The sequence below is a fragment of the Callorhinus ursinus genome, unplaced genomic scaffold (assembly GCF_003265705.2).
Source record: "Callorhinus ursinus isolate GAN/ISIS: 27379988/994484 unplaced genomic scaffold, GSC_fseal_2.0 scaffold30, whole genome shotgun sequence".
In the NCBI taxonomy this organism is placed as follows: domain Eukaryota; kingdom Metazoa; phylum Chordata; class Mammalia; order Carnivora; family Otariidae; genus Callorhinus; species Callorhinus ursinus.
Window position 1 is genome coordinate 19,952,415 of NW_027397092.1, and position 26,157 is coordinate 19,978,571.

Consider the following 26,157-nt stretch of genomic DNA (forward strand, 5'->3'; position numbering starts at 1 on the left):
GGAACTGGGTTTTCTCCATTTGTAAATTGGGGATAATAACATCAACCTCACAGAGCTGTCATGAGGATGAAATGCAACCCTATATGTAAAGTGCTTAGCATAGGGTCTCACACACAGCAGGTGTTGCTAAATGTTTGTTAAATGACTGACTGAAATACCACAAGTTTGGACTGGCCACAAATCAGAACACACGAGCCCACACAAGGGCCAGGAATCTGGATCTTGCCTGAGAAAATGCTCTTGGGTTTTGTTTCTCAAGCTGTGTATGTCTGGAAGAGTTGCTCTGGGTTTGAGCGAAGGTCTCCAATATGGCGACCGGTCATCCGGGTTTGCTATGACGGCCCTGTTCCAGGTGGCAAGAGTCCTGGGGCTGGTCCTGGGCTGTGGAGTCTCTGCTTGTGGCCTACTTGTGTGGGTCTGAGCTGTTCAGAGTGTATTCCTACATCAGAACAAAGCTGTGAAGTGTTCCTATGGCACAAGGAATGGCATCCATCACTAGTAAGGCTCCCTGCTATGTGTCAGGACACACAGTTGTTCTCTGGTGAGGGCAGCATCTTCATCCTCGGGAACTGTATGTGGGTGCCTGCAGTTATCACAATGCTGGGGCAGGAATATTATTGAGATGCTAATACCCTGCAATGCTCCAGACAGACCCGTGCCATGAAAATTGCTCTGCTGAAAAAGCCAAGAGTCTCCCTGTTGAGAAACGCTAAGTGAAACTTAAATTGAGAAACATTGAGCAACTGAAATTAGCCCTTACATATACATTAGCTGTAATTTTAGTGACAGCCCTGTAGAGTAGAGGATATTATTGCCATTTTCAAGATTGGATTAGGGGTATGGGGTCCTTGTCATAGCCAGGTAAATGCAGATAGCAAGGAGATTACATAGCAATTCTTGGCACCCCAAGGGAAATGAAGGAGGAATTTTATCCTTTATTTTCACGGCTAGACTGTGTTAAACAATTATAATAATAAAAAGCAGCAAGAAACCTTTAGTAAGGGAAACCAGGCCTCTGTTTGCTACAAAGTTTCATGTAGTGTATTCTAAATTACATGTGGAAATACAATAAAATTATAGACTCTATGTTCTCATCAAGGTCATAACTCAGAAGTCCAGGAAAGACAAGTAAGGAGAACAAAATTATGTTTTTCCAATATATCTGTCACCCTCCAAGGATAAATAACACATTTGGGTAACATGAAATAAGGCTTGGCTTCTACAAAGAGACACCAAAAAGGAATTTCTTTTTCTCCCCTGTCCCATAATTTACCATATTAAACCTCAGCTGTAATAATAAAAGCCACTTCTATTATCTAGTAAGACAGATTTAGCTGTCCTCAGACCCCAGTGACTAGGTCAGGACTTCTAGTGAAGAAGTGTTCTACTTGGACTGGCTTGTAAGAGTTACAATGTGTGTAAAAGCAAAGAGCAATGTGATGGTTCAGACAAAGGGATTTTCTTCTTTTTGGAGCTCTTTCCATGAGAAAAATTGCCCTCTCAGAACCTGGAAAACTGGAATCTGCCTATTTGGAGCTGTAGAGGTTGGAAGGCACCACTGTCTTGCTGGCCACCAGGGGGCTCTCTTGCTCCACAACTGGAGCACAAGGGACCACTATGAGCCAAAAGATTTCCAAGGGCACAGGGTGAACCTCAAAGCAAGGGCAACAATGTGCAGTACTTTGCAGTTGGGTGAGACTTCAACACAATCCTTAATAGGAACAGAAGTCACAAGTGGACAATACTGCAGCCTGAATCAGGGCATTAAGAAAATTATCCAATTTAGTATCAAGATTCTCTCATCTTTCATTGATGAACACTGAATGGCCCAGAGGGGAAAATATACAAGCCCATTTGGCCTTTAACAAATCTGAATTTGCTAAACCCATCAACAAAGAGTGAATGGTTTGTAATACGAGAAGACTCCCCATTTCTCAGGAGGTGTGTCCTTACCACATTTACATGTGACATAATCTGTGCAACATGATCTATATAGAATATGGGTAGCAACTACTGTGGTAAATGGCCAGCCCTTAGCAGCTCACTGCTTTACCTGACCATGAACATTTTGAGGACACAGGAGCCATGTGACTTCATCTAAAAGGGACTTTTGACACTCAAACCCTTCAGATGTAGCAGCGGCCATTAATGAATGCCTAAGTGTCCAGCTAGTTTACTGGGAACAATAAAAGAGATCTGTTTCTTCACTCCTCTTTATCTTTTAGAACAGAAAGTACCGTGTTAGAGCAGGAAAATGAACCAATAGGCAGTATTGATAATAACTGTTATCATTTAGTGAACATTTAATATTTTCAGAGCACGGTGCAAAATTCTTCATATGCACTATTTTATTTAATCTGTAAAACAAACTTTTTGACTCGGGTATTATCCTGGTTTTACTTAATGAGAAGATAAAGGCTCAGAAACGTTAAGTAAACAAAAGTCTCAGAGTAAGCTATAGAAGTGGGGTTTGAATCCCGTGTAACTCCAAAGCCTGGGGACATAAGTACTGTGCCATTCTGCATGGTTTTCAATTCATGCTGGGCCAGGATCCCTTGCAATCTAAGGCATTCCTGTATTCCTGAGAACATCGTGAGTCCTGAAATGGAAACCCATTTCATCATCTGTAAAATAGGGACAGAAAAGACCTTTTGCGAGGATTGGAGTTTATAGTATAATATGTCTATACAGTTCCTGGCACCTAGTAAGTCCTCAATAAATGGATGCTACAACTCTTACTCTTCCTAAATTTTCAATCTACTACCTCACACTGTATGGCCTTGTCGTTTGAAAGAATTAAGGCATCTCCAAAAAACTACTTTGGCCACGAGAAAGGAACTTTTGAATTGGGGAGTCGAGGGCCTATCTTTGCACGAAACACAGGGATCCAATATAGAAGGACATTTCTTCCATCTCTACATTTCCCCTTAGTGTTCCTGGATCCACACCAGAAATGAGATCTTTGGGGATGCCTGGGTGGCTCAGGTCATTATCCCGGGGTCCCAGGATCGAGATCACATTGGGCTCCTTGTTCAGCAGGGAGCCTGCTTCTCCCTCTGCCTGCCGCTCCCCCTGCTTGTGTGCTCTCTCTCTTACAAATAAATAAAATCTTTTAAAGAAAGAGATCTTTGTTTTAAAAAACAGGAAAAAAAAAAACCTCCCAGAAACATTCCAAGATCCTTTCCAAAACAAATCCATCCTTCTTAACACATAAAAAAAAGTCACTAATTCCATGTTCTATGAAGCTTGCTGTACTGCACGGAGCAGATCTGCACGTGGAGTGGCGCTAAGAGCCCGTGGCCACGCCCCGGGAGTGTGGGGCGGGACATGGCGGAGCACCGCCCTCTGGCTCACCGTAGGTGAAGTATGCCACTTCCGGCGGAAGTGAGACGTTGTGCAGCGTGTCGTCCTGCACGTACTGATCCACGTACAGCTGGGCCTCGCTGGCCTTCAGGAAGGCCATGAACCTGGCGGTGAAGGAGGCCACGAAGATGGACAGCATCCCGAAATCCAGCAGGTTCCACAGGTGCAGCACGTACTCCCGCGGCCCCTCCTCCCAGATTTCCTTGCATTCGGACCAAATCATTCCTGAGGGAGAATGAGAAGGTCAGGCTCATTTTCCAGTTCCCTTGGCATTTGTGACCACAGCGGGGCACGGAGAGAACCAGGAGACGAATGTGATGTGAGCTCTTGAGAGCTGAGAGTGTTCATAGCCAGCGGCAAACGGAAACCTGTCTTCAAAGGCAGATTTAGAAACAGGAAATTCTCAGACCGTGTGAAGACGTGTCACCTGCCCCTCTGCTTACAGATAAACCATCTCCAGAAGTGAGGAGAGGGTTCTTATCCTCTCATAGATTCTTGGAGGTAATGTAGGAGAAATAGAGTGTCCAACATCTGTGCATTTTAAGAACTCAGATGCCTTAAGGAATCGTCCAGTTCTAAATGAAATGTAAGGAAACAGGTCTGAAAATGGGAAAGGGCTTTTTGAAGGTCCCATATGTGACCTAGAACCCCGTTCTCCTAACTTCCACATTCAAACACTTTCTATATTTTGGTGATCGTTTCAGTGAACATTAGGTTTGGGTTGTTAGTTTTCTTGACTTGCTGGATTTTAAAAAACATACGTCTTAATTGTTACATATTAAATAACGTAGAGGTATGTAAACAAAATGTTGCTAGTTCCGCCACCTCATCTCTAAGCCAGCCTTGCGAAGTGACCTAGAGTAACCGTTTGGTGTGTATCCGTCTATACCTGCCCTGCCAATATGGTGGCCACTAATCACATGTGGATATTGAGCACTTGAAATGTGGCTGTTTGAATGAGAGGTGATGTGTAAGTGTAAAATACCATACCAGATATCAAAGACTTCATAAAAAGTAAAATGTCTAAATTTTTTTAGATCAATCACACATTGAAGTGACAATATTTTAGACAAATTGGGTTACATATTAATTTTACTATTTTTATTATGAGTCTACTAGAAAATTTAAAATTAAATATGTGGCTTATGTATGACTTGCACTATATTTCTATTGAATACTGCTATTGTCTGTCTTCATCTTAATTGATTGTTAAAAACTAAATGATTTAGATTATTAAAACGTAATGATTCAATAACATTTTGAGCACTTCCTATGTGCCAGGCACTGTTTTGTGTATGTATATATTAACTCAGTTAAATCTGCAACAATACCGTGAAGTACATCCTGTTATCTCAGTTTTATAGCTAATGTTTCATTAGGTACAGATTGTTGTTCTGTGCCCAGCTAGGAAGCAGGAGATCTGGAATTTGAATCTAGAAGGTTTGCCCCTGTCGTCTGTGCTCTTGACCACTATGTTATTCATTCTCTTCAGGAGATAAAATTGGATTCAAAACTGGTAATATGTAGAAAAGATTCTTGAATGCTTTGTAAATGACATTAAGGAGTCTCTGTAGCTACTCAAACCTGGGCTTTGGTTCTGCCTTTTTGATGCAGAACCAGCCCATGCTATGCACTACACTTAGCCTGCATACTTAGGAAGTTAATGTAGTAAGAGAATGGCTAAGTGGTCGGTGAGTGAAATGGTTTCACTCACCAACTACTCATTCCCAAAAAGTTAACACTGCCTGCCTCTTTTGGCACTCCCCTGGCTTCTATGCATCAGACATGAGGGCTTGCCTTCCCATAGCCTCTTCCCTCTCTCACTGGCCCTCCTCATGCTCCTTTGTTGCTTCTCATCCTCCAACCCCCCATCCCTTAAAGGCTGTTGCTTTCCAAGGTTTCGGCCATTCTCATTTTCCCCTCTGTCGTTGAGTAAGGGTGTCCACCCTTGCAGCTTTGTCCTTCATTTCCTTGCAGATGTCCCACAAGTAAATAATTTCCAATTTTTGTTAGGTGCTTGAAAGCTGTATTGCCACTATACAGAGAGCCTGCTCTAAGTGGATGTCCTGCCAGTGTCAGAAATACTCCATATCCTAAGTTGGCCTCCCCATCCCTCCCTACCTCAGTCCCAGCATAGCCCACTACCCCCTCTCTTGCAGTCCTGACTCCTCAGGCTGTCCTCATGGATCACTGCAGTTCTGCAGATCCTCCTCTGGTGGACTCCCAGATCCATCCTACTCTCTCACTTTTCACTTCTTTCTCCTTACCTCCTCAAGTACAGGTTGGATCATGGTCACTTCCCCCGGCAGTGTACTCCTCAACCCTAAGATAAAGTCCAGACTGCAGAGCTGGGCTGTCAGAGCTTCCTGTGATCTCTGTCTGTGTCCATCGTCCTGGATTTCAGCAAAGGAGGTCTCTCCAGTAGTCCCCCAACAGTTCCCACCCCAGCCAGTTGCTGGTGTTCTCTTTTCTGTCTCCTCCAGACCTCAAGCCCAAGCACACGGGCAGATGACCACATTATAATACAGTGGCCTTTGAGGACTTAGCTGCCTACAAAGCCTGGAGTCAAGGATACTAGGAGCCGACAAACAGTCATGGGCACAGAAGCATGGCTATCTTGGTCACAGGGCAAGCGTGACTTGGTCATCTGGCCACACTAGATCATCTCTCCTCTGCCCAGGGACAGTTTTAATCAGAGTCTTCCCTTTTCTGGTGAAAGTGGTCCATTATATAGGAGGAATTGAAACTAAATGTTTCTCTAAGGGGAAAAGTAATTTGAGAGCATCTGTTTAGAGGAGTTGTGGCTTTGTTTGATGAAATAGATTCTAAGATCAGCATGTCTGTATCACATCAGAGTGAGTCTGCACAATAGGAAATATCCCAAAACATTGCAGATTTGTTTACAAGACACCCCCACTTCCCACCTTGCCTTTTTTTTTTTTTTCTTTGCAAACCACCCTTCTCAAGCTTATCCTTTCAAAATTTGTATGGTAATTCAGCGAAGTAATAATTTTCTCAACACGGAAATTACTTTCAGTTGGGCCAGTTCGAATAGATATTTTAGAAATGTTTTTAGAAAAACCATTACAGGCTGGAAGAAGTAATGTTTATTGCTCTTGGCTATCCTCAAATTAAAATTCCTGATGTCTTCGTGGAAGTGCTTTTAGCTGGGCACTAGGACAGTTGCAGGCTATGACTTAGGGCTGTCACTGGCCTTAATTCAGGAAGCCCTGGGTTCAGGTTCTAGCTTTGGCCACTTACTGGGTATGTGACCTTAGAAAAGTCCCTTGATATTCTTGGAATTTAGGGGTAATTTCAAGCACCGAAAGTTCTATGAATCTGAAATGCAGATTGCTTATAGAAAACTGACTTTTTGGACCAGTATAAGTAGCTGCTCATTGGGTATTGCAAATCATTTCCTCCATAGTCAAATGCCTTTGTCAGTTTCACTAGATTTAAATATTAACTCACTCAGGCTAATTTAAATTATTCTAAGGCCTTGAGTAAAAGCATGGGCCCAAGGGTTTGAGCAGCAGGAATGCTTAATGAAGAAAGAAACATGTGAAATTAAGTACTTTAGTGAGTGAAATTAGGCCCCTTACTTCCAAGGGGCTGAGGGTAGGTCAGCATTTTCTATCCAAAGCTGAGTATGACAGTCTCTTACCTCCAGCTTGTCAATCAGGGGAGTGTTTAGAGCCCAGGGCCTCAGGGGTAAGGATGCTCGGCACTGGCACCTCCTTCAGGCAAAATCCCCTTCACTCAGGGATGCCCTGGAGCCCGGAGAACAAGGTCACTGATAATTAATGAGGGTGGCTGACAGTGGAACAGGCTGAGAAGCCTTGGGGGAAAGGAGTAGCTTCATTTGGGCAGGTTCTGAATGATGGCCTGCAGGCTGCTGAGATGGAGCTTGTCAGTTCAAAAGGGGGTTCACTCCCATCCCTGCTTCAGATGCTATTCTGAAGGGAACCCCCATCAGAATCCTGTGAGACTTTAAATATGCACATTCCTTAAGTGGTCCTGCCCCCAGGGCATCCTCTACTCTGTCCCAGGGTCCTCAGCAAAGCAGACTTCGGAGACCACCTCCTGGGAGGCCTGTCGGTCCTTTCAGGTCAGCTTCTCATTATTGGGTGGTTGTTCTGTGAACTCACAGGAGGGAGAATATGCCCTCAAGCTCTGACATCCAAATACTATCTCAGTGGCAGGTCGTTTGCAACAAATCTGGGCCTCATACATATTTGGGATTCAGTTGATGATACTAATAGATTTAAAAATTTCTCAACAAAGCTCTTCCTCTTTCTCTTCTCTCATTTTAAGTGCTGTGCACCTGCTAGGTGCCAGGCCCTGTGCTCAGCACTTGAGCAACAGTAAACCTTCCTAATAGCATGATAGCTGGTTGAACTGTAATTATCTCCACCTTACAGGTCAGAAAACTTATGTATGAAGATGGCAAGTACGTTGTCCAAAGGCACACAGGCACTGCAGGACCTTGCTCTCCGCTGGGCTGTCACCTACCATGCCCTCTACGAGGCACAAGCTTACTCTTACTGGTTGGGAACTCATCCACCCACTTAATAGACGTTGTTGAGTGCTGACTCAGTGCCAGCCACCATTCTAGGGACACCACAACTAAGATGAAAGCCCTTCCCTAGCAAGCTCAGCCTAGCACTGGAGACAGATGTATCACAAGCAATGATGAATGCTCCAGGGTGACAGATGCTGTAATGAAAATGCCCAGGGATTGTTTGTGGAGACACAGGGATAAGAGCAGTCAGTGTTATAATCATGAGACCCAGCAGAGCTCCCGGAACAACTTGTATTTGTTCCCTGATGGAGTGAATTCATGGAGGAGGTGACACTTGCTGTGAGGAACCAGGAGTTAGGTCAAGGAGTAGGGGCTGGTATAGTGTTCCAGATAGTGGCCTTGGGAGTGTGGGAGGACAGGCTCTTCCAGGGGACTTGAAGAGGCTGAGGATTGGTAGCAGGGAAGGTTAGTGAAGGCCCAAGTACATCAATAGGCTTCCTTCAGGCCATGAGGGGGAGAGTGGGCTTCACCCTGAGCAGCTAGATAATCTGTAAAGGTGATAAGCAGAGCAGATACCTGGTCTCACTTGTTGGGAGCAATTTTGGAAAGATGACTGGAGCGGTCTGCTTGGAAATTGATCTGAATAAGTGAGGAGACCATCAAAAGAATGAATTAGGTGAGGAACCCAGCCCATAGGATTTTGTAAGTTCATTCTTGACCAAACCTCGCTCTGTGATCCTGGAGCTAAGACTTAGCACTGTCCTTGGAGAGTTTATAACCCTGGGTGAGTGGGGTGAGGGAGAGCTTGATCCTCACATTTTACACACGTGAAAACTGAAGTTCAGACAGGCAGGCCACCAAGGAGAAAGGGACACAGGACTGGGTTCTCTGACACCCAGTCCCAAGCTCTTTTCTGCAGCCCTTTAAGTGTATTTTCCTACTATGCTGGGCATTTACAACTCCACTCCACTTGCAATGCTGGGATGTCTGTTTAAGAAAACACTGCCATGGTCTAAGAGTGGTGCAGAACTCATCTTCGGACATGAGTCTATTCCTAGATGGAGAAATGGCATGCATTGTGGAGAGACTTCCTGCCCTCCAAGCCTCATGGCTTTCTGGGAACTGCTTGTGTGGTTCCACAGTCCTCTGATGAGTGTCTCTAGGGCCACAATGTCCCATCGAAAAGCCTTATTATAAGCTCTTACAACTACCCCAGGGTTGCTGTTGATAACAGGCAAGAAAGAGGTTCCTGTGGTATGAACTGATCCTGGAGGTTCTCCAGGCGGCAAGGAGTGATGGTCCCGGTTTACGGAGTCCTCCTGAAAGCAGCTCATTTGACTGCACTACAGAACACATGTCTACTAGCAAATTTATCCCTCCTTCCTCTCATACTCTTCTCTTGCTTTCCTTAGTACTGTGTCCTGGCTTTTCTTCTGTCTCTGGGTGTGTCGTCTTAGTCTCCTTGTGCCTCTCTGCTCCCATGCCTTAAATCTCTTGGATTGACAATCTAGGATTTCCCCCTGAATCCCATTGGTAATCAACTAAAGCATCTGGAGTGAAGGAAGAATATATTTCTAATTGGTTTTGACCTTTCCACAGAACTGTACGGCAGAATAAGAACAAACCTGCGTGCCTAGTAGGAGGAGAGACTTGGGGAAGTAAGTTGGAATATTGTCACCCGATGTGGCCATTGAAAGTGGTCATTGGGAAAACCACATGGCCACATGAAGAGAGGGCTAAAAAAAGATGAAGAGAGTCAACTACAGATTTAGATGATTACAGAAGTGTTAATATTAATAGCGACAGGAGGGAACAGAGGAAAGCATGTAGTTTGGTCAGAGACGTTAACTGTTAGGGAGAAGAGGGGCATGGGGAATAGGGCAGTCAGGGTGGAGGGACTTGCGGCTTTAAAGAGGTTGGTTTATAAAGGCCTCCCTTTGAAGGAGATTTTTGAGCGGAGACCTGAGGAGGTGAGGGAGAGGGCCATGCGCTATCTTTGGGAAGAGCTCTCAGGCAGAGGGGACAGCCCCAGCAAAGGTTCCGAGGTAGAAACGGCGTGCGGCAAGGAAGCCGGTGGGGCTGAAACAGAGCGAGTGAGGTGGGGAGGGGCGGGAGATGAAAGCACAGAGATGGGGTGGAGAGATGGAGAGGTGGAGGGCATTGGAGGCCATCGTAATGGCATTGGTGTCACTCTGAGGGAGATGGGACACCGCTGGAGAACTGCGAGGCAAAGAGGGACAAAACCTGATTGAATTTTAAATGGATCACTCTAGCTTCTGGGCGGAGAACGTACTGAGGCCTGGGGGTGGGAAGGACAGAAGCTCGCCGCCTGGAGAAGGCCGTTCACCTCTTTGTGGCCGCCGTCTTCATCCATGAAGGCCGCCGTCTTCAACCAAGAAAGCATCCATGCTAGGGTCCTAAGGTTCTTTTTAGCCTTCGGGCAGCTTCTGGTAGAGAGGGAGTGATAGTGTTCTTATAATCAGTCTGTCCACAGTCCTGCATTTATGAATATGTTACGTTATGGGAGAAAAGATGGTGCTGCTATGTATCTAGCTGATCACGGGCTGCCTGGCAGTGTAGAATTTGAAGATTCTGTCGGTAGGGGCCTCATGCCACTTCAAGCCTCTCCATGTCTGAGCAGAGGGTAGATCAGACTGTAGGCTTCAGGGCTTGCCAGGAGTGCACACGGTGTTCGAGAGTTTTCTCTCAAAGATTAGTACTAACTTGTAGTAAGTAAAGAGCTCCAGAATGTATTTAGGGATAAGAAAATGTTAGTCAGGGGCGCCTGGGTGGCTCAGTCGTTAAGGGTCTGCCTTCGGCCTGGGTCACGATCTCAGGGTCCTGGGATCGAGCCCCACATTGGACTCCCCGCTCTGCGGGAAGCCTGCTTCTCCCTCTCCCACTCCCCCTGCTTGTGTTCCCTCTCTCGCTGTGTCTCTCTCTGTCAAATAAATAAATAAAATCTTAAAAAAATTAAATTAAAAAAAGATAATGTTAGTCATATTTTATAGCGGCTTCCCCAGTGTCTGGCACACTGCCTGATATTTAGTATAATGCCTAATAACTAGAAGATATTTATTGAGAAAAGAATTGAGAAAGTAGAAGAAATTTCCGAAAACTTCCACATTGCCCCCCCACTGTTATCTAGTGAGCCACCTGCTCTGTGGCCTCACCTCCAGCTTCCTTCCTGGTACAGTGGGTGAGGAGTCCACGGTCCTGCTAAGGCCGGGTCCTCCACTTGCTTCCTGGATCTCATCCCCTCTGGCTACTTAGGGACTTAGTTTCCAGATTCAGTGGTGAGGTCTCAGGCCTCATGTTACCTGATCTGTCGGCATTCGATGTAAGTCATCACTCCCGGCTTCTTGACCTAGTTACTTTGATTGGCTTCAACACCACTCCCTTGGGTCTCCTCTTGCTAATCTTTGCTGGAAACTTCTCATCTTTCTGTCTTTAAGTATCCTTGTGCCTGAGGGCTTGGTCCTCAGTTTGTCTGACCACATTTGCAGTCAGGGTGATTGCACACTTAATTTACTTTAAGTACACTGACATGCTCATATTTATGTCTTCAGCCCCAGCCTCTCCTTATGTCCTTACGGACTTCAGATATGTATATCCAAGTGCTCCTTGACATTTCCACTCGGATGTCTAATAGGTATCAAACTGAACTCTTGATTTCCTTCTCTCCTTCCTCTCCAAACCACTCTTCCCCTGGTCTTTCCCTTTGCAGTGAGTGACTCTCTAGTATACCATTACTTGAGCTAAAACATGTGGAATTTTCCTTGACGGCTCTCTTTCTCTCACACCCCACACAAAGTCCAATAGTAAATATTGATTTTACAGAACGTAAGTCACCATCTGCCTCCTCCTAAAACAAACCATTTTCTGTCTGCATTATTGTAGTGGCCTCCTGACTGTTCTCCTTGCTTCTGTTCTTTTTCCAGAATTCTCTGTCCTGTACATAGCAGCCAGCAAATCATTTAAAACTTCAGTCAAATGATGTCACTTCTGTGCCCAGAACTTTCCAGTGGTTTCTTGTCGCAGTCAGAATAAAATCAAAAGTGTGTACCATGGCCTGCAAGGCCTTGCGTGATCCAACTCTCCCTGTCCCTCTGAGTTCATCTCTGTTCTCTCCTCCTTATTCATTACACTTCGGCCACACCAGCTTACTGAATCCAAGCCTTTAACACACACTGATCCTTCTGTCTGGAATGCTTTTCACCCAGATGTCTATGAAGCTTACATCCTCTTCCTTCAGGTCTCTGTTCAAATTTCACCTTGTCAGAGTAGGGAGATGGGAGTGCACGTTCCTATTGCTCAACTCCTCTGAGAAGGTAAACTTTGACCAGAGACCTGAAGGAAGAGAGAAAGCAAGCTACAACTGGTCTCCTCAATCAGAGAAATTTGAGTACTGACCAGAAATTTGAAGGTATGAAAAAATTATTATTATTATTTTTTTATGTTTGTGGTTCTGTTTTAGAAAAGGAGTTCTGGCTTCAATTACCAGCCATGATGGATAATAAACTGAAAAAGAGAAAAAGAAAAAAAGAAACCATCCTCAGACATTGAAAACAGACATTCCTTCAGGAAAGGGAAACCAGCACGGTAAACCACTTGAACACCGTGTCTTTCTTTATGGAGGCCACATTCCAGTCTGCAATGTATGGAGAAGAATTCCAGAAGCCTGAAAGGCAGTCCCACACAGTTGAAGAGACAGAGACTAGAATTCAGGAAGGCAGAGGTGATTAGATGTTGTGTGGCAGAGTTCCAGAGAGAAGGGTACTATGCAGACCAAAAAAAAAAAAACAAAACCAAACCACAAATGCAGTCCAGGAAATTACATAGGTGTCCTTTTGAACATTTCCCAAACACTGTTATAAATGCCCAGAGTAAAACTCCACAAAGAGCAGCCAAAGCGCTGCAAGCTGAATAGCTTCCAGAGCTCTCACGCACAGTGGAGAGAGATGTTTGAGCTCACACCATCCACAGTTGAAGTTCTTTGTTGATTATCCAGGGCATTTAGTAGAGACCGCCGATGTGTATCTCTGTAGTACAAGGATAAACAATCCTTATGGTTAAATTTCTCCAGATTCACTCTAAGAAAGCTCGAAAAGCCCTGAACTCATCTGCAGGTAATTTAACAGCTTGTCAGAATAAAGCCAAATACTCTTTCAAGGAAGACAGCAAAATCTGGGTGCTCAACAATATAACATATATAGTGCCCATCGTTCATTCAGAAATCACTAACACACCAAGATGCAGGAAAATGTGATCCATGTCAGGAGAAAGATTAGGTAGTAGAAGGTAACCCAGAAATGACAGAGATGATGGAATTCAGAGTTAAGGATTTTATAACAGCTACTATAAGAATGCACAGTATGTTCAAGGATTTAAAGGAAAATGCAAGCATCATGAGGAAGGAAATGAAAGATAAGAAGAGAGCCAAATGGAATTTCAAGCATTGAAAAATACAATATCTGGAAGGAAAAATTCGCTGGTTGGGGATTAAAATCACAGACAATGCAGAAAAAATTATCTGTGAACCTGAAGCACAGAGGGAAAAAAGATTGAAAAAAAACATTTTTTAGTGATACACATAAAAATGTTTATGGATGAAATACGGTATCTGAGATTTGCTTCAGAATAGTGTCAGGGGAAGGGAACTAGGGAAGGTAAAGGTGAAACAGAGATTAGTCATGACTTGCTAATTGTTGAACACGAGAGATTGGTCCATGGGGTTTATTATTACTCTTGTCTTGGTTTTTGCATATTCTTGAAATTTTTCATAATAAAAAGTTTGAAAAAGTTATCTAAATGAGAAAATCTTTCTTCCACCTGAAATATAACAGGAAATAGGTCAATGAGAAATAAGTCCTCCCCTCCCCCGTACTTTTCATGTAACGGTCTTAAAACCTCAGCTCTGCTTTGATGGGCAGGACCAGGGACCAGGCTATAGAAGTTGGGTCCCCTGTGGCTGGAGAGAAATGCCTACTCCTGGGACAGGCTCTGACATCCAGGAAGAGAAATAGGGGTCAGGAGGAAGTCCTGCTTTAGTAGAAGCCGTGAACATAGGGTAGCTCTACCACTTAAGGGCAGGCATGGTTGCACTCACCATAGTCTTCTCCCTGGGGGCCAGGTGGGGGAATGAGGTGGGTGAGTGATTGGGGCCATAAATACTCTTAAGTTTTTATCCATAAACCCAACATGTGAGTTATGGTTTTTTTTTTTTTTTTTTTTAATCTGTGTCTTCATCAATCTGGGCTGCTCTAAAAAAATACCACAGGCTGAGTGGCTTGTAAACAAGAGAAATTTATTTCTCACAGTTCTGGAGGTTGGAAGTCTGAAATCAGGATGCCAGCATATTTGGGTTCTGGCGAGAGCCCTCTCTGGGTTACAGACTGCTTGTTGTACCCTCACATGGCAGGGAGAGAGTGAGAGAGCTCCCTGAGACTCTTTTATAAGGGCACGGATCCCATTCATGAGCATTCTGTCCTCATGACCTAATCCTTTTGCAGAGGCCCCACCTCCTGACAGCGTCACATCAGGGTTAGCATTTTTCCATATGGATTTGGGCCGTACAGACGTTCTGTCCAGTGCAGTGTTAAAGTGCTTAGTTTATCCACAGGGGTTGGGGGGATGCACTAGGGAGGATTGGGGTAGACCCTGAACTTGGAAAGTTAGGCCACAGAACTCACTCTGCCACAGGCTTTAATGTCTCTTTACAACTTTAGTGCCAGTGACCCACTAAGTGAGCTTCTGGTCGGAGACCGACTGGTTGATGAAAAGCCTGTGGGAAGCGTGGTGTGTTCTCCTGCTTCTTTCTTTTGGATCAAACCATTCTTCTCATCTCTCTCTTCCTATTTAGAGACCTAGCTTAGAGACCATAGCCCCCCCTTGTTCTCAGCGTGGGCATCTAGGATGTTCTCACGTGGTTCAACTGCTGTGGCTCTCAGGCTCTCTCATTTAACTATAGCACGCCATGTGTTGGCTGTTTTCAAGTACTTGTTCTTTTGTGATTTTGTTGATTGATGGCACAGATACTTTGACCCTGTGTACATTTTGACTCAATGTTTGTTCACATGAACATAGTGAAAGTTATACCATTATTGAATTTTTGTGAAGAAAGCAAAATCTGGGGTGCATACCATTAGGGCAGTTTAGTTAATGGAGTACATGTTGATACTCCCAGAGTTAAATTTTTCAGTTCTCTTTTCAGTTTTGTTTTGTTCAAAACATTCTCATCAAATTCATATCTTTTTGATGTAAATATTATCTATTGATCAGGTTTTAGTTTTGTGCAATGTCACCGATGATATCTGACAGTTTTTCACTTTTTCCCACCAAGCCTAATGTTTTTTTCTACCAGATTAAGTTTTGCAGTTTTTAGTATTAGAAAAACCTATATCCCATTTTGCCTCTACAGTTTTAGCTTTTACCATTTCAGTTTATTTTGTTTGTTCCTCTTAATAATAGTTCTTATGAAGTGGGTAAAAGAGAGATGGTCTTTCTTAGCTAATCAGTGGGGAAATTGGGAAAATTTCCTCGGCACTTCTAGTGGCAGACCTTGGCAGTACAAAGCATCACCGCAAAGAGGAATATCACAGCTTCATGATGTTCATTAATGCAAATAATGAGAAAGTGTAACTCCCCTAATTTTTAGATTTCTATTTATCATCTACATTCTACTTATACATTAGTATTCAGTGATAAAAAATACCATATAAGCTATGCAATTTTGTACTCTTTCCTAAAAGCAGACCTTGATTTCCTAAGGCTTCTGGTAGACTATAGTTAAACGATCAAACTATGTTTTCCCATGCAAGGCTACTTTACAAGCATTTTCAATACATGTGTAATGAAGAGCATGCAGCAAATTTCCTCCAAACATCTCCTTCCAAAATTGGGATTCCTATTAAAGGCCTGTGCATCTGACACACCAGCAGATATAGAAGTTGACTCTGGCTTCTTTTTTGGTCATCTGCTCACCATTTTGACTGCCAGAGTGCACTCAAGAGGAAAGGAAGAGGGTCAGAAGTCAGAGTTTAATAATGTGCTATTATTAGTAGGGAGGGGAGAATAAAGGACAGAGTGACTGCTTACCTAAGACCCACTTCATGATGAGCATTTCTGTCCAGGAGAACTGTGTGGTTTTCACTCTGAAGATCTGTTTCGGGTAGTCTGTGAAGGTTTCGTTGGGCAGGTTTTTAACGCCTTCAAAGCGGTCTGATGCATTCACAACTAACAATCCCAAAAAGATTGTAAAAGAAACTGCATGGGCTACAAATTTCATGAAGGGGCTCCTCAGGGTTCTTCCTAGCTGGAGACAAAATATGTACAAGACATGTTAAACTGGCATCTGTAGGCGGGTGCAGGTCTCTCTTTAAAATGCTTTTGCCAAAGTTTAACCAGAGAATTCTCCATCATGGACCGAAGTTGCTAACTGAACCCAGACAGCCTTTTCTCTAGCACTCTCATGTGAGTTACTGCTTAGCCAAATGTATTTCCTATTGAATTCAGTTTTTTCCGATTTAGGCGATTCAGTGGGGGTGGTTTAAACAAGAGTAGAACACACTGACGTATCATTATGCTGTAATCTGCACAGCTTCTCCCAACCACGTGGATATGGGTCTTAGGCCATTCACATCTGGAAAAAAAATAATCTATCTCAGTAGAGTTCAGAATTTAAAGAAACACATGTTGGATATGCTTTGTTGCTCTTTGGTCCTTTTTCTTGAGTTTTGTTTTTTTATGATTTGTTTTCACTGTTTCTTATATGTTGGTAAATTTACTTAAAGCTCTGCACTTCCCACTACTTTAGCCATATTACAAGAAATTTTGACAGGTAGGGTGTTCACTGATACTCAGTTATCAGTATTTTATAACTTCTCTTTGGATTTCATTTTTAAATCACAGGTTAATTTCCAGACGTAGAGGACTTTTTCCTTGTACTTCAAAAAATTCTTTTTATTGCTGCATGTGTGTAGATCATAGCCTCTTTGATACTACTCTAAAACTTCCTGAGGTTTCCCTTGTGGCTCTAGCGCATAATTGAATTGTGTGGTTGTTCCATGTGAGCCTGAAATGATCCAGAAGATGCCCCGTTAGGGAGCAAGTATTGGCCACATCTTCTCTGGCCCTGGTGTGCCATCCAGGGGCTACTTTGGTCTTTGAGGACTAAACTGTGGGCCACCTGGTGAGTCCGCTGACCCCTGTTAATGAACTCATGTGGGTGCCTTCTGGGTCACTGCTATCACTTGCACCTAAGTACCAAATGTTCACCTTTCGCCTCATTCAGGACTCCTAGAGTAAAATGTCACCCGGGACACAGAGTATTGGTTCAGTAGACGATCAGTTACAGGGGTCTTTGCAGGTAAAATTTCTCTAATCGTGACTGTGTTCAACGTAACATAAGTCAGAAGGCTTGATAATGTTCTTTTAATATGCTTCAGCATGGTAATCATCCACTTTAATCGTTCTCATTATTAGTGTAACGTGATTTATTATGATTTTTTTTAAAGATTTTATTTATTTATTTGACAGAGAGAGACAGGGAGAGAGGGAACACAAGCAGGGGGAGTGGGAGAGGGAGAAGCAGGCTTCCCAGGGAGCAGGGAGCCCGATGCGGGGCTTGATCCCGGGACCCTGGGATCATGACCTGAGCCGAAGGCAGACGCTTAACAACTGAGCCACCCAGGCGCCCAATTTATTATGATTCTAATGCCATAGAACCTATCAATTGAAATTAAAAAATGATACAGTAATTTTTTTTAAAAAAACAGCATCTCAGGTCTAGACATTGGGAATCCCTACTGTGCTGGAAAAAAACATTTCAATTCATTGCATTGTCAGATGTCATATGGCACTAAATCTAGTACCTGAAAACCTGAAATTCTAGTTACCTGAAAACCATGGAGTTTACAGACATTGTATAAATGGCCCTTCTTTGTAATGTTTAACTTCATTATTTACAAAATTGGACTGCAGACTAGTTTTGGCCATAGGTAGATACATTAAATTCAGAATGCATAGGTTAAGTGTAAGGACAAATAAAACGTCTCACATAAATTCAGTAAGAAAACTGAATTCAACCATGTCTCATTTTGATTTATATATCAAATAGCTAGTTTGCATTTTTCAGCATTTTAGTTGACTCTCTTCAGATCTTGAAGCCCCATTTCCCAACCAGGATGCTGGCCTACCCAGGAGACATCCTTAAATAGTCCCAGCTTCCTTTCTCGTCACCGTGTCCTAGTTGGGGCCCTGGTGTGAGGCGAGGGAAGATGGAACCTGACCGCAGGGTGGGGAGTGGGGAAGGCTGAGCAGAAGGAAAGGGATGCTAGATCTTGTGTGTCCCAGCAGGGTTCTAGAAGTGTCAGAAGAAGCTGGGGACCATGAAGATAGACCCAAATCTTAAGGGATTGATGGCCAGGTTTCCCATCCTTTATCAGTGGGCTCTACATAGTATCTTCCGGTGACGACCTGGGTGAGGATACGGGACACTGTGCTCCTTTCTTCTCACCCATGGGAGGCACCTGAGGCAGGAAGCTGCACGCAGCTGAACCTGAGCTGGCCCTGGGATTCCCCAGAAGATGTGATTTGAGGCATTTAATGTTCAGTTTGTTACCTCCTTCAGGTTGTTATTGGCCGGCAGAAGAGGAGTCTGTAAAAATTACTGTATCTACTGCAAACATAAGACAAAACCCTGATAAGACCCTGTGGTCCTGTGGAAGGTGACCCTGGGTTCAGTCCTCACTTGATCTGGCCCATAGGGAGGAAAGCGAGGTTAGGTATTAGTGTGCCTTTCCTCTTTTTTTTCTGGGCTTGAAGACTTTTTTTTAATTGGTCCAACTTTGATAAAGGTCAGTTGAGATCAAATCATTTCAATAGCTTTTTTTTTTTCCCTTTTTTTGGTGACGTTTCCCTTTTGTCTCACAAAAATAAGTTTTGAAACAAATTACACCTGGGGAAAACTTCCTCCTTTTACAAGGCCACCAGGTGAACTAAAAGGAGAAAAGTCAGCCAATATATGCCAACAGCTCTTAGCTGGGGAATCATTAAAGCTGGGTCAAGGACCTGCGTTTGTTGTAAAAAAAAAAATAAATAAATAAATAAAGAGCTTTGGGAGATGGAGACCTTGGCCTGCTTGGCTCTTTGCTCACCAGTGCAAAACTGGTGAGTCTGAATAATGGGCTAAAGCACTTGTGTCATTACTTGGACCTTGTGAGCAGAGAACTGGTATCAGTTGTATATCAATGTCTGGCTTACCCCAAACCTCCTGGGTACTATTCTTCATCTCTGGGTATGAGAGCGACTGAGTAGTGCTCTTGAATTAGCTGCAAACAAACGACATTCATGAGCAATCAGAGGTGGCCTTTTACTGGTTAGCACTCCTCTGTGTTCCGTGCTGCTGGGCTCTTAGCCCTGACCACCAGTGTAAGCGTCTAAATGGGGACCTGGTGGCCACATGCTTGTGAGGTAGGTCGTATCTGCAGGAGAGCCACAGAGAGTGTTTCCACCTTCTCTCTGCAGTCTTATATCACCAGATGCCACCCTCAGTCGCCACCAGGTGCCAGTGGCCTCAAGGAAGACCTCAGTGTAGATGTTGGAAAGCTGAGTGGAAGCAAACTTTGGATCAAGTGCTCCAAAAAGAAACATGCACATCCTCAAGGCCAGAGTGGTTCTCAAATGTTGGAGATCCTGGTTAAATTAGGGGTGGGTTTCTCCGTATGCTCCATGTAAAATTCTTATTCACAATGTCTAATGCAGGGCTCAGAAATCTTCCTTTTTTTGGGTGGGGCAGGAGGATGTTCACTGGGTGTCTCTAATCTGGGTGTTCTCACATTGCCATGCAAATCCACCCTTTGTCCTGTGGACTGAAGAGGTGCTGAGTGATAGTGGATTCTTGAAGGTAGGGTTTCTCGGGAAAGAAGAGGAAAGAATATAGTTTGTCAATCGTGGTTTTGACTCCTCCCTTCTAGAAAAGTCCTGCAACCTCTAACTTTCTGAACCAAGTCCATTGCAAAGTGAAGTAGTCAGCAGTTAAGATATTTACATTCAGCATTGAAGGTTGTAATGCTGCTGATGTATTAGAAAGGGTAGAGGGGCAGGCGTGTATATGTGTGTGTGCACACGCGTACACACACACATGCGTGCGCACGCGCAATGTTTAAGGTCAGGTCTCCTGAGCCAGAGATCTTAGGTGGAAATCACACCCCCATAGTTTGCAGCATTTACTTAATCCCTTTGTGTCTTAGTTTCTTCATCTATAAAATGGGGATAAAATATAACTTGTCATGTAGGGTTGATAGAAGAAATGAATAATATACACAAAACAGAGCAGCTCCTGGCACACAGGAAGCACTTACTCTGTGGCACCAGAGAGCCTCAGGCAATTCTAAGGGGAAACTTAAACCCAACTGGCTCTTTTAAAGCTTATAGGCAAGGCTTCAGAAAGTGGGAGCTACACAGAGTCCTAATGTCATGCATGAGCCCTTTGGGTACTGTCTATGTGCAACATGATCCTGGGCACTGGAGGGGATAGAATAAATAAGCCGTCGGAGTTGGCCCTTTCTTTCAAAGTTTCTGATTTTCTAGTGGAGAGAGAACAGGCCATAACCTCTGCTAGGAAATTGATAGAGAGTTGGGGAGAGAATGTCACAGGGCTCAGACTGGGCTCAGTATGGAAGTGATCAGCCTTCTGGTACTCTTAACTCCTGTCCCAGCAGGGTGACAGGTGATGGACTCTCCTTTTGGATTTGAGGGCAGATGCTTTTGTAACATAGGAGCAAAATAGGCTCTCTTTCCTGGCACGAATTTCCCCTCCATGACAATGCTTCAAAAATTACAGCATGATTTTCTTTAATCTAGTGCTCTCTGGTAGAGGCAGATGAGGGGGACACAGAAGGCTTTGGTGGCATTGTCCTCTCCGGGTTGGCTCTGGGCCTCATGGTGTGAGGACCCTGGTTTCAAACCACTTCAACTTTGACAAGGCAGAGCAGGGATCTTTAAAAGCTGCAGACTTCCTCCACCTCCTCACTTGGTGTTTTGTTTGGCACGGGGCTAGGGGTTTGGGGCATGGTAGCTATCACTTTGGCATTCTTCATTTGGGAGTTATGTGGAGTATATGGACCGAGGGCTTGTCCCCTGTAAAGATATCAGGTAGGAGACTGAAGTTGTTTACAGCTCTCCCTTCCTGAGTCCTGGGACTGAGTTATAAGCATAATTGAACCATCAAGGGTAACAGGCATGGAGGAAATACCTTTCACACGTTTACAGTTAGAACTTGTGTTGTTCCTCAACACTTTCCCCATGCTGACTTCCTCCTCAATCCACCCGCTGTAGAGACCCTGTTTGAGCCCTTAAGGATGACTGTTAACTCTTTCAGCTCTCAGATTTTAATAGGCAAACAACCTAAATTATGAATCAGAATGGAATAACAAAGGATGCAAAATAGGCCATTGAGCCATAAAGGGCCTTTGACATCAGAGCCCCCCTTGAGAGGATGAAGAGCTCTGTGGGCAAAGATCTGTCTGAGAGCAGCCATGAGGTGAGGACTCACCGGCCTCCCAGTGGGCTGCATGACCTCAGCCATGTTGGTGATTAAGATGAGAAATGATAGAAAAATATCTCTGTTCTCTTTATTGACCTTGAGAGGCCTGTCCCAAGATCCAGACCTGCCGTTACTATCTTATGTACACATCTATGACTTGGTTACCCTCTTCAGCCACCATATTAGTAAGCTGAACTTCTGTTGACATCCTTGACCTTATACTCTCCTTATTTAGCTGTCTTTCTTAGGGACCCTCAGAAATTTAAATAAAAGTAGAATTGACAGCCATGGGGATTCAGTGGGAAATAAATGAGATCATTTTGGCAGGCCAATCAAGTAATTTTGGTATCCCTAGTGGTCTCTAAATTAGGACAGCAACTGTTCAATAAATGGACCATTGAGTTGGAAATAGAAACTTCAACATTTGTTAGACATTGATGGACATTAGCTGGTTGATGAGGTTTAGCTGGTTATGAATACATTTAGAAAAGAATATCAAGTTCTAATTTCTTTGAGGCAGGTGTCAAAATGTGGTTAGAATATGAAGTTGCTGGGATGACGCTGGCTTTTTCATAGATTTATTAGGTATAAAGTGATCCCGTGGGAGGAGGGATGCGACACATTAACAGATTTCGCCACTGTGCCACTTTCCCTGGGAGGACCTTGTATTCTGGGCCTCAGGAGCCTTTGGCGAGGGCTGGTTTCTTCACATGGAAGATGTGACCCTCTATAATCCCCAGTAATATAATATCTTTGCCAAACTTGAAAAGATTTCTTTTGCAGTGGTGAAAGGAAAGACTAAAAATATCTTGATTGTTTTAGCTGTCCTTTGGCTGCTTCAGAGCAACTTTGACAACTAAAGTTTCCCTCCTTAATGAGGAAATCTTTCCTCAGAATGAGCAGTGTGCCACCAAGAATGATCTCATGCCACAAAGATTTGTCATTCCAATGTGGACACACCCTCCAGTGTGTTGAACTCAGACTTGCAGCCCAGAAAGTGCCCAGAAGGCACAAGCGGCTTAATGGCCAGCTCATATTTATCTGTAGTGCTCTTTTTTTAGTCTTACTGGAAGCTCCATGAGCACCAAATGTCAATCAGACATGTATCTGAACAGAGGAGAGGAAGTCTCAGCCATTGGGCTAAATTTTCCTGCAATCATTTCTTCCAGAATGTTCTAGAAGACTATTATCAGTGTGACCCCTATTTTTCATGGTGGCATCAGTCTCTTGGACTTACTGGACCCCAAGAAAGTCCAGAACTCCCTCCCCCTCCCATGGGTACTTTTTTTTTTGGCGGGGGGACATCACATCTGCATGATATTGGCCAAGATGGTTCTTCTTAGACCTACTGAAAATCTAAAAAATTTAGTCAACAACTGGAATATCATTTCTTCCTGAGTATTTCCCCAGGCAACCAGGTAGGCAGAGGCAAACCAGTTTGCTGGTATTGGCTAGTTCCCATTTTCTGGTAGCTGTCACGTTTGGTTTTCAAAGTAAAATTGAGGCTTGTCAGTGTTTTCTCTACCAAGTGGCTATTATTTTAATGACTGACTGTCCTGAAAGTAGTTTGGGGCTCTCAGAGTATGGAGGTGAGTGTCCCTATCCATTGAGGCTTTGAATGAAGGCAAGGCTCTAACCTGCGGGACGGACTAGATGCTTCCAGTGTGAAAACCTATGCCTAGAACCAGTGACCTACTCTAACCCAGCTTTAAATCTGGTTAGGTTTGTTTTACTCACTGTACTTTTTTCAGCTCATAATGAAAGGCAGAAAAAAATGCCTTCATTTACATGTGTATCATTTGGGGAATTCTGATTTAGAAATCCATGGCATGGTAGACTGTCAAAGAAACAAAATCTTCAGTAGATGTAAGGTTGAACACCACAAATGCTCAGTTTGAGGACTTTTTAATACCACTGTACAGAAGAAGGAGTCTGAATCCTAACTTGTCTCTATGGCACGCATCTTACTCGAAGGCAGTGAGTTCATTGCCTATCTCGTTAGGTGGCCTCATCAGCAGCCCTCAAGTCTTGGGCCCATCATCCTGGCATGAGGTCCCTCTTACTGGAGTTGACAAGAGGTTCCATTTTTTGGTAACCACATTAGCTGAACAGATTCCCAGTGGAATCATTTCTCCACGATTTGGCCCTGCAGTTGCTAACTCTTGCCCGAAGCTGGAGTGAGTGCCGAGGCTTTCTGTGGCTGGATCAGATGGCTGGGCTGTAGGGATGATGGGCGGGAGGTGGGGAAAGTTCCATTCCCTCCGTTAGCAGCTGGCACCCGACACTCCCCTTCCCTGTGAGCAAAGAACCCAGCTCTGCACCTTTCCAGCTCTCCTTCTCTTTCCTTTGTCTTTTCCTTCTTGTGACCCAATTAGCCACCCGTGTGGCCCAGAGCTTAATCAGGGAAGCCAGGGAAACTGGGACGATGTGGAGATGGGGCTGCAGAGCCCAGCATGAGCTGCATTTGACTCTCAGCCTGTTTGTTATTTCTCTTTTTGAACCTACTTCATAAAGTATATGCGTCATAATGTAATTGAGGGAGTGAAATGAGATCTTCCATGAAAAGAGCTTAGCCAAAAGAAAACACTCAGTCAATTTGCTTATTCCTGTGACCATTATTATAATGATTACTGTGAGTGTAGAGGATGTGTCTAGGACATGGCGTAATTAGAGGAGCAAAAATGCCTGTCTTCCCTCTCTCTTCCATTATTGATCAGATTATGCCTCATGTATTTTAAATGTTCCAGATTATCATGCCTCCCTGTTTTAGAAAAATGATGGAAAACAAGTGGGTCTGTGTGGTTTTCTACTTTTGCTAAGTATCTCAAAGCTCTTTTCTCTGAACATGGGAAACGCTCAGCTGTCGCTTCGAGCCAGTGGCCTCCAGGTCACGCTAAGGAGAGAGAAGAGATCACTGCAGACGACATGCACCTCAAGCAGTCTGTACCTTGCTGCACGGAGCAATCCAATAGGCTATGGCGAGAAAAGGGAGGCCTAGGGAGACTCCAAAGACAGCCAGGAATTTCACAGCGATAGACTGTTGACGTAAGCCTGAGAGATTTTCATACCACATGGTAAGCAATTGCTGCTGACAGTTAGGATGAGCAACGAACTGTAAAAACAAAACAAAAACAAAAACAAAACGCAAACAGGAAAATGGCATCGGTAGCACTTGAACAGTATACGACCTACGAGTAGCTAGGGGCTGAGGTGTTTCACCTGGGGCGTGGCTGGGGCGTTAGGGGAGAGCTGTGGGCAGGTCCCCGCGGGGCCCTTCCGGCCTGAGGATGCTGGGTGTCATGGCGCTGAGGTCAGAGGCCTCACAGGACCGGCTGCATCAGGGCTTGGCAGTTAGCTTAGGCAGAGTGTTCACTTGCGAGGCAGCCTGAATCATGAATGGAGCATGAATGGGGTTTTGGAGTTCCAGTGGTCTGAAATTTGCTTCTCTGTTTTCTACCCAGGTGACCTTGGGCCACTTACCCAACTACTGTGAGCTTCAGTATCCCGTTTGCAGAACAGCCTATTATTGTAGGATTAAATGAGTTTGTAGAAGTGTTCCCCTCTCTTTTCCTGTACTGGCTAAGGAAAGTGCTTGCAGTGTTTCTGGAGGACACATTAAAACTGAGTGTTTCCCCACTGGGCTTTAGCGGCGTTGGCTTGGATGCATAGAACCTCTTGTGGCCTACCAGAGCACTGACCCGTGGTGTCCCTCACACAGCAGCTTCTCACTGCTACCTCCCTCTCTTCAAACTGCCCTGTCCTAATGCCTGGGCTACAAGACAGACCTCTTGTGGCCGTTTGGTATTGTGTGACCTCATCCCTTCTGGATATCGCTTATTGGAGTAGGCGTGGTACCCTGACTTCAACTGGCCTATCATGTTCTCTCACCTGGGCCTTTGAGACTGATTGAGAGAGGCAGTTCCTTTATTTACCGGGAGTTAACAAGTGAACTTGTTAACAAGTTAACAAATGGTTAACAAGCAACCATTTCCTCTGTATGGACTAAGTGGCAAAATGAGCCAGTTAAAAAGAAAGAAGAATGAAAATGTGCAGAAAGAGGCTCAGATAGTGTGTGCCCTCTCTTGGGCCTGGCTCCGCTCTGCCCATGTGGTACATGAGACATGCTTTTATTCATATAGGGAGTCTTCCTCGTTCTGCTCCATCCAGCAAGTTGGCTTGAGCTGCTGCAGCCAAACAGCCTTTTCCTGCAAATATTTGGTGCCATTTGGCCATTTGTTTAGTTGATTTTGAGTCCTGGTCAGTGGAAATGGGTAATAGGCAATATTTAAGTAAGATTTATGGGAATGAAGTTGACATGTAAGAAAATTTTACTTATTAGTTTATGTTCCCCTATCACAGGAGGAAGCTGTTCAGTGCTTTTGGTAGCCCTACTCTTCAGCCCTACTTAGAAGAGCCTTTCATCCATGGACTGGAGCAGACACACTGGGCATTCTTCAAAGGGTCTGACTTTTCATCTGATTACTCTGGAGCATAATACAAGAATTTTCATCCCATTTGCCTCATTGGTATTAAGGGGACATGTGCAATGATTATGAAGAAATGTAAAAACAATTCCCTTTTCATTATAAGAATAATATAAATACAAGTTTTAAAACAGTCTCAGTGCACATGGCAGCACGTTCTTGTTTCTAGTTTCTGGGAACGCAAGGCAGCAGCCAGGCAATGTGTGAAGACACTATCAAAGGTTTATGTGGCCATGCGGCAG

General features: G+C 44.1%; 1 protein-coding gene across 1 annotated transcript in view; it reads right to left on the reverse strand.

The window, feature by feature from the left end:
• TRPC7 (transient receptor potential cation channel subfamily C member 7) overlaps positions 1-26,157 on the reverse strand; it is a 144,610-nt gene that overhangs the window by 32,252 nt on the left and 86,201 nt on the right. The window contains exons 4-6 of the mRNA XM_073878543.1: positions 24,379-24,543; positions 15,983-16,199; positions 3,355-3,588 (exon numbers count right to left, since the gene is read on the reverse strand). Of these exons, the coding sequence (XP_073734644.1) occupies positions 3,355-3,588; positions 15,983-16,199; positions 24,379-24,543 (616 nt within the window). The remainder of the gene's footprint in view (positions 1-3,354; positions 3,589-15,982; positions 16,200-24,378; positions 24,544-26,157) is intronic.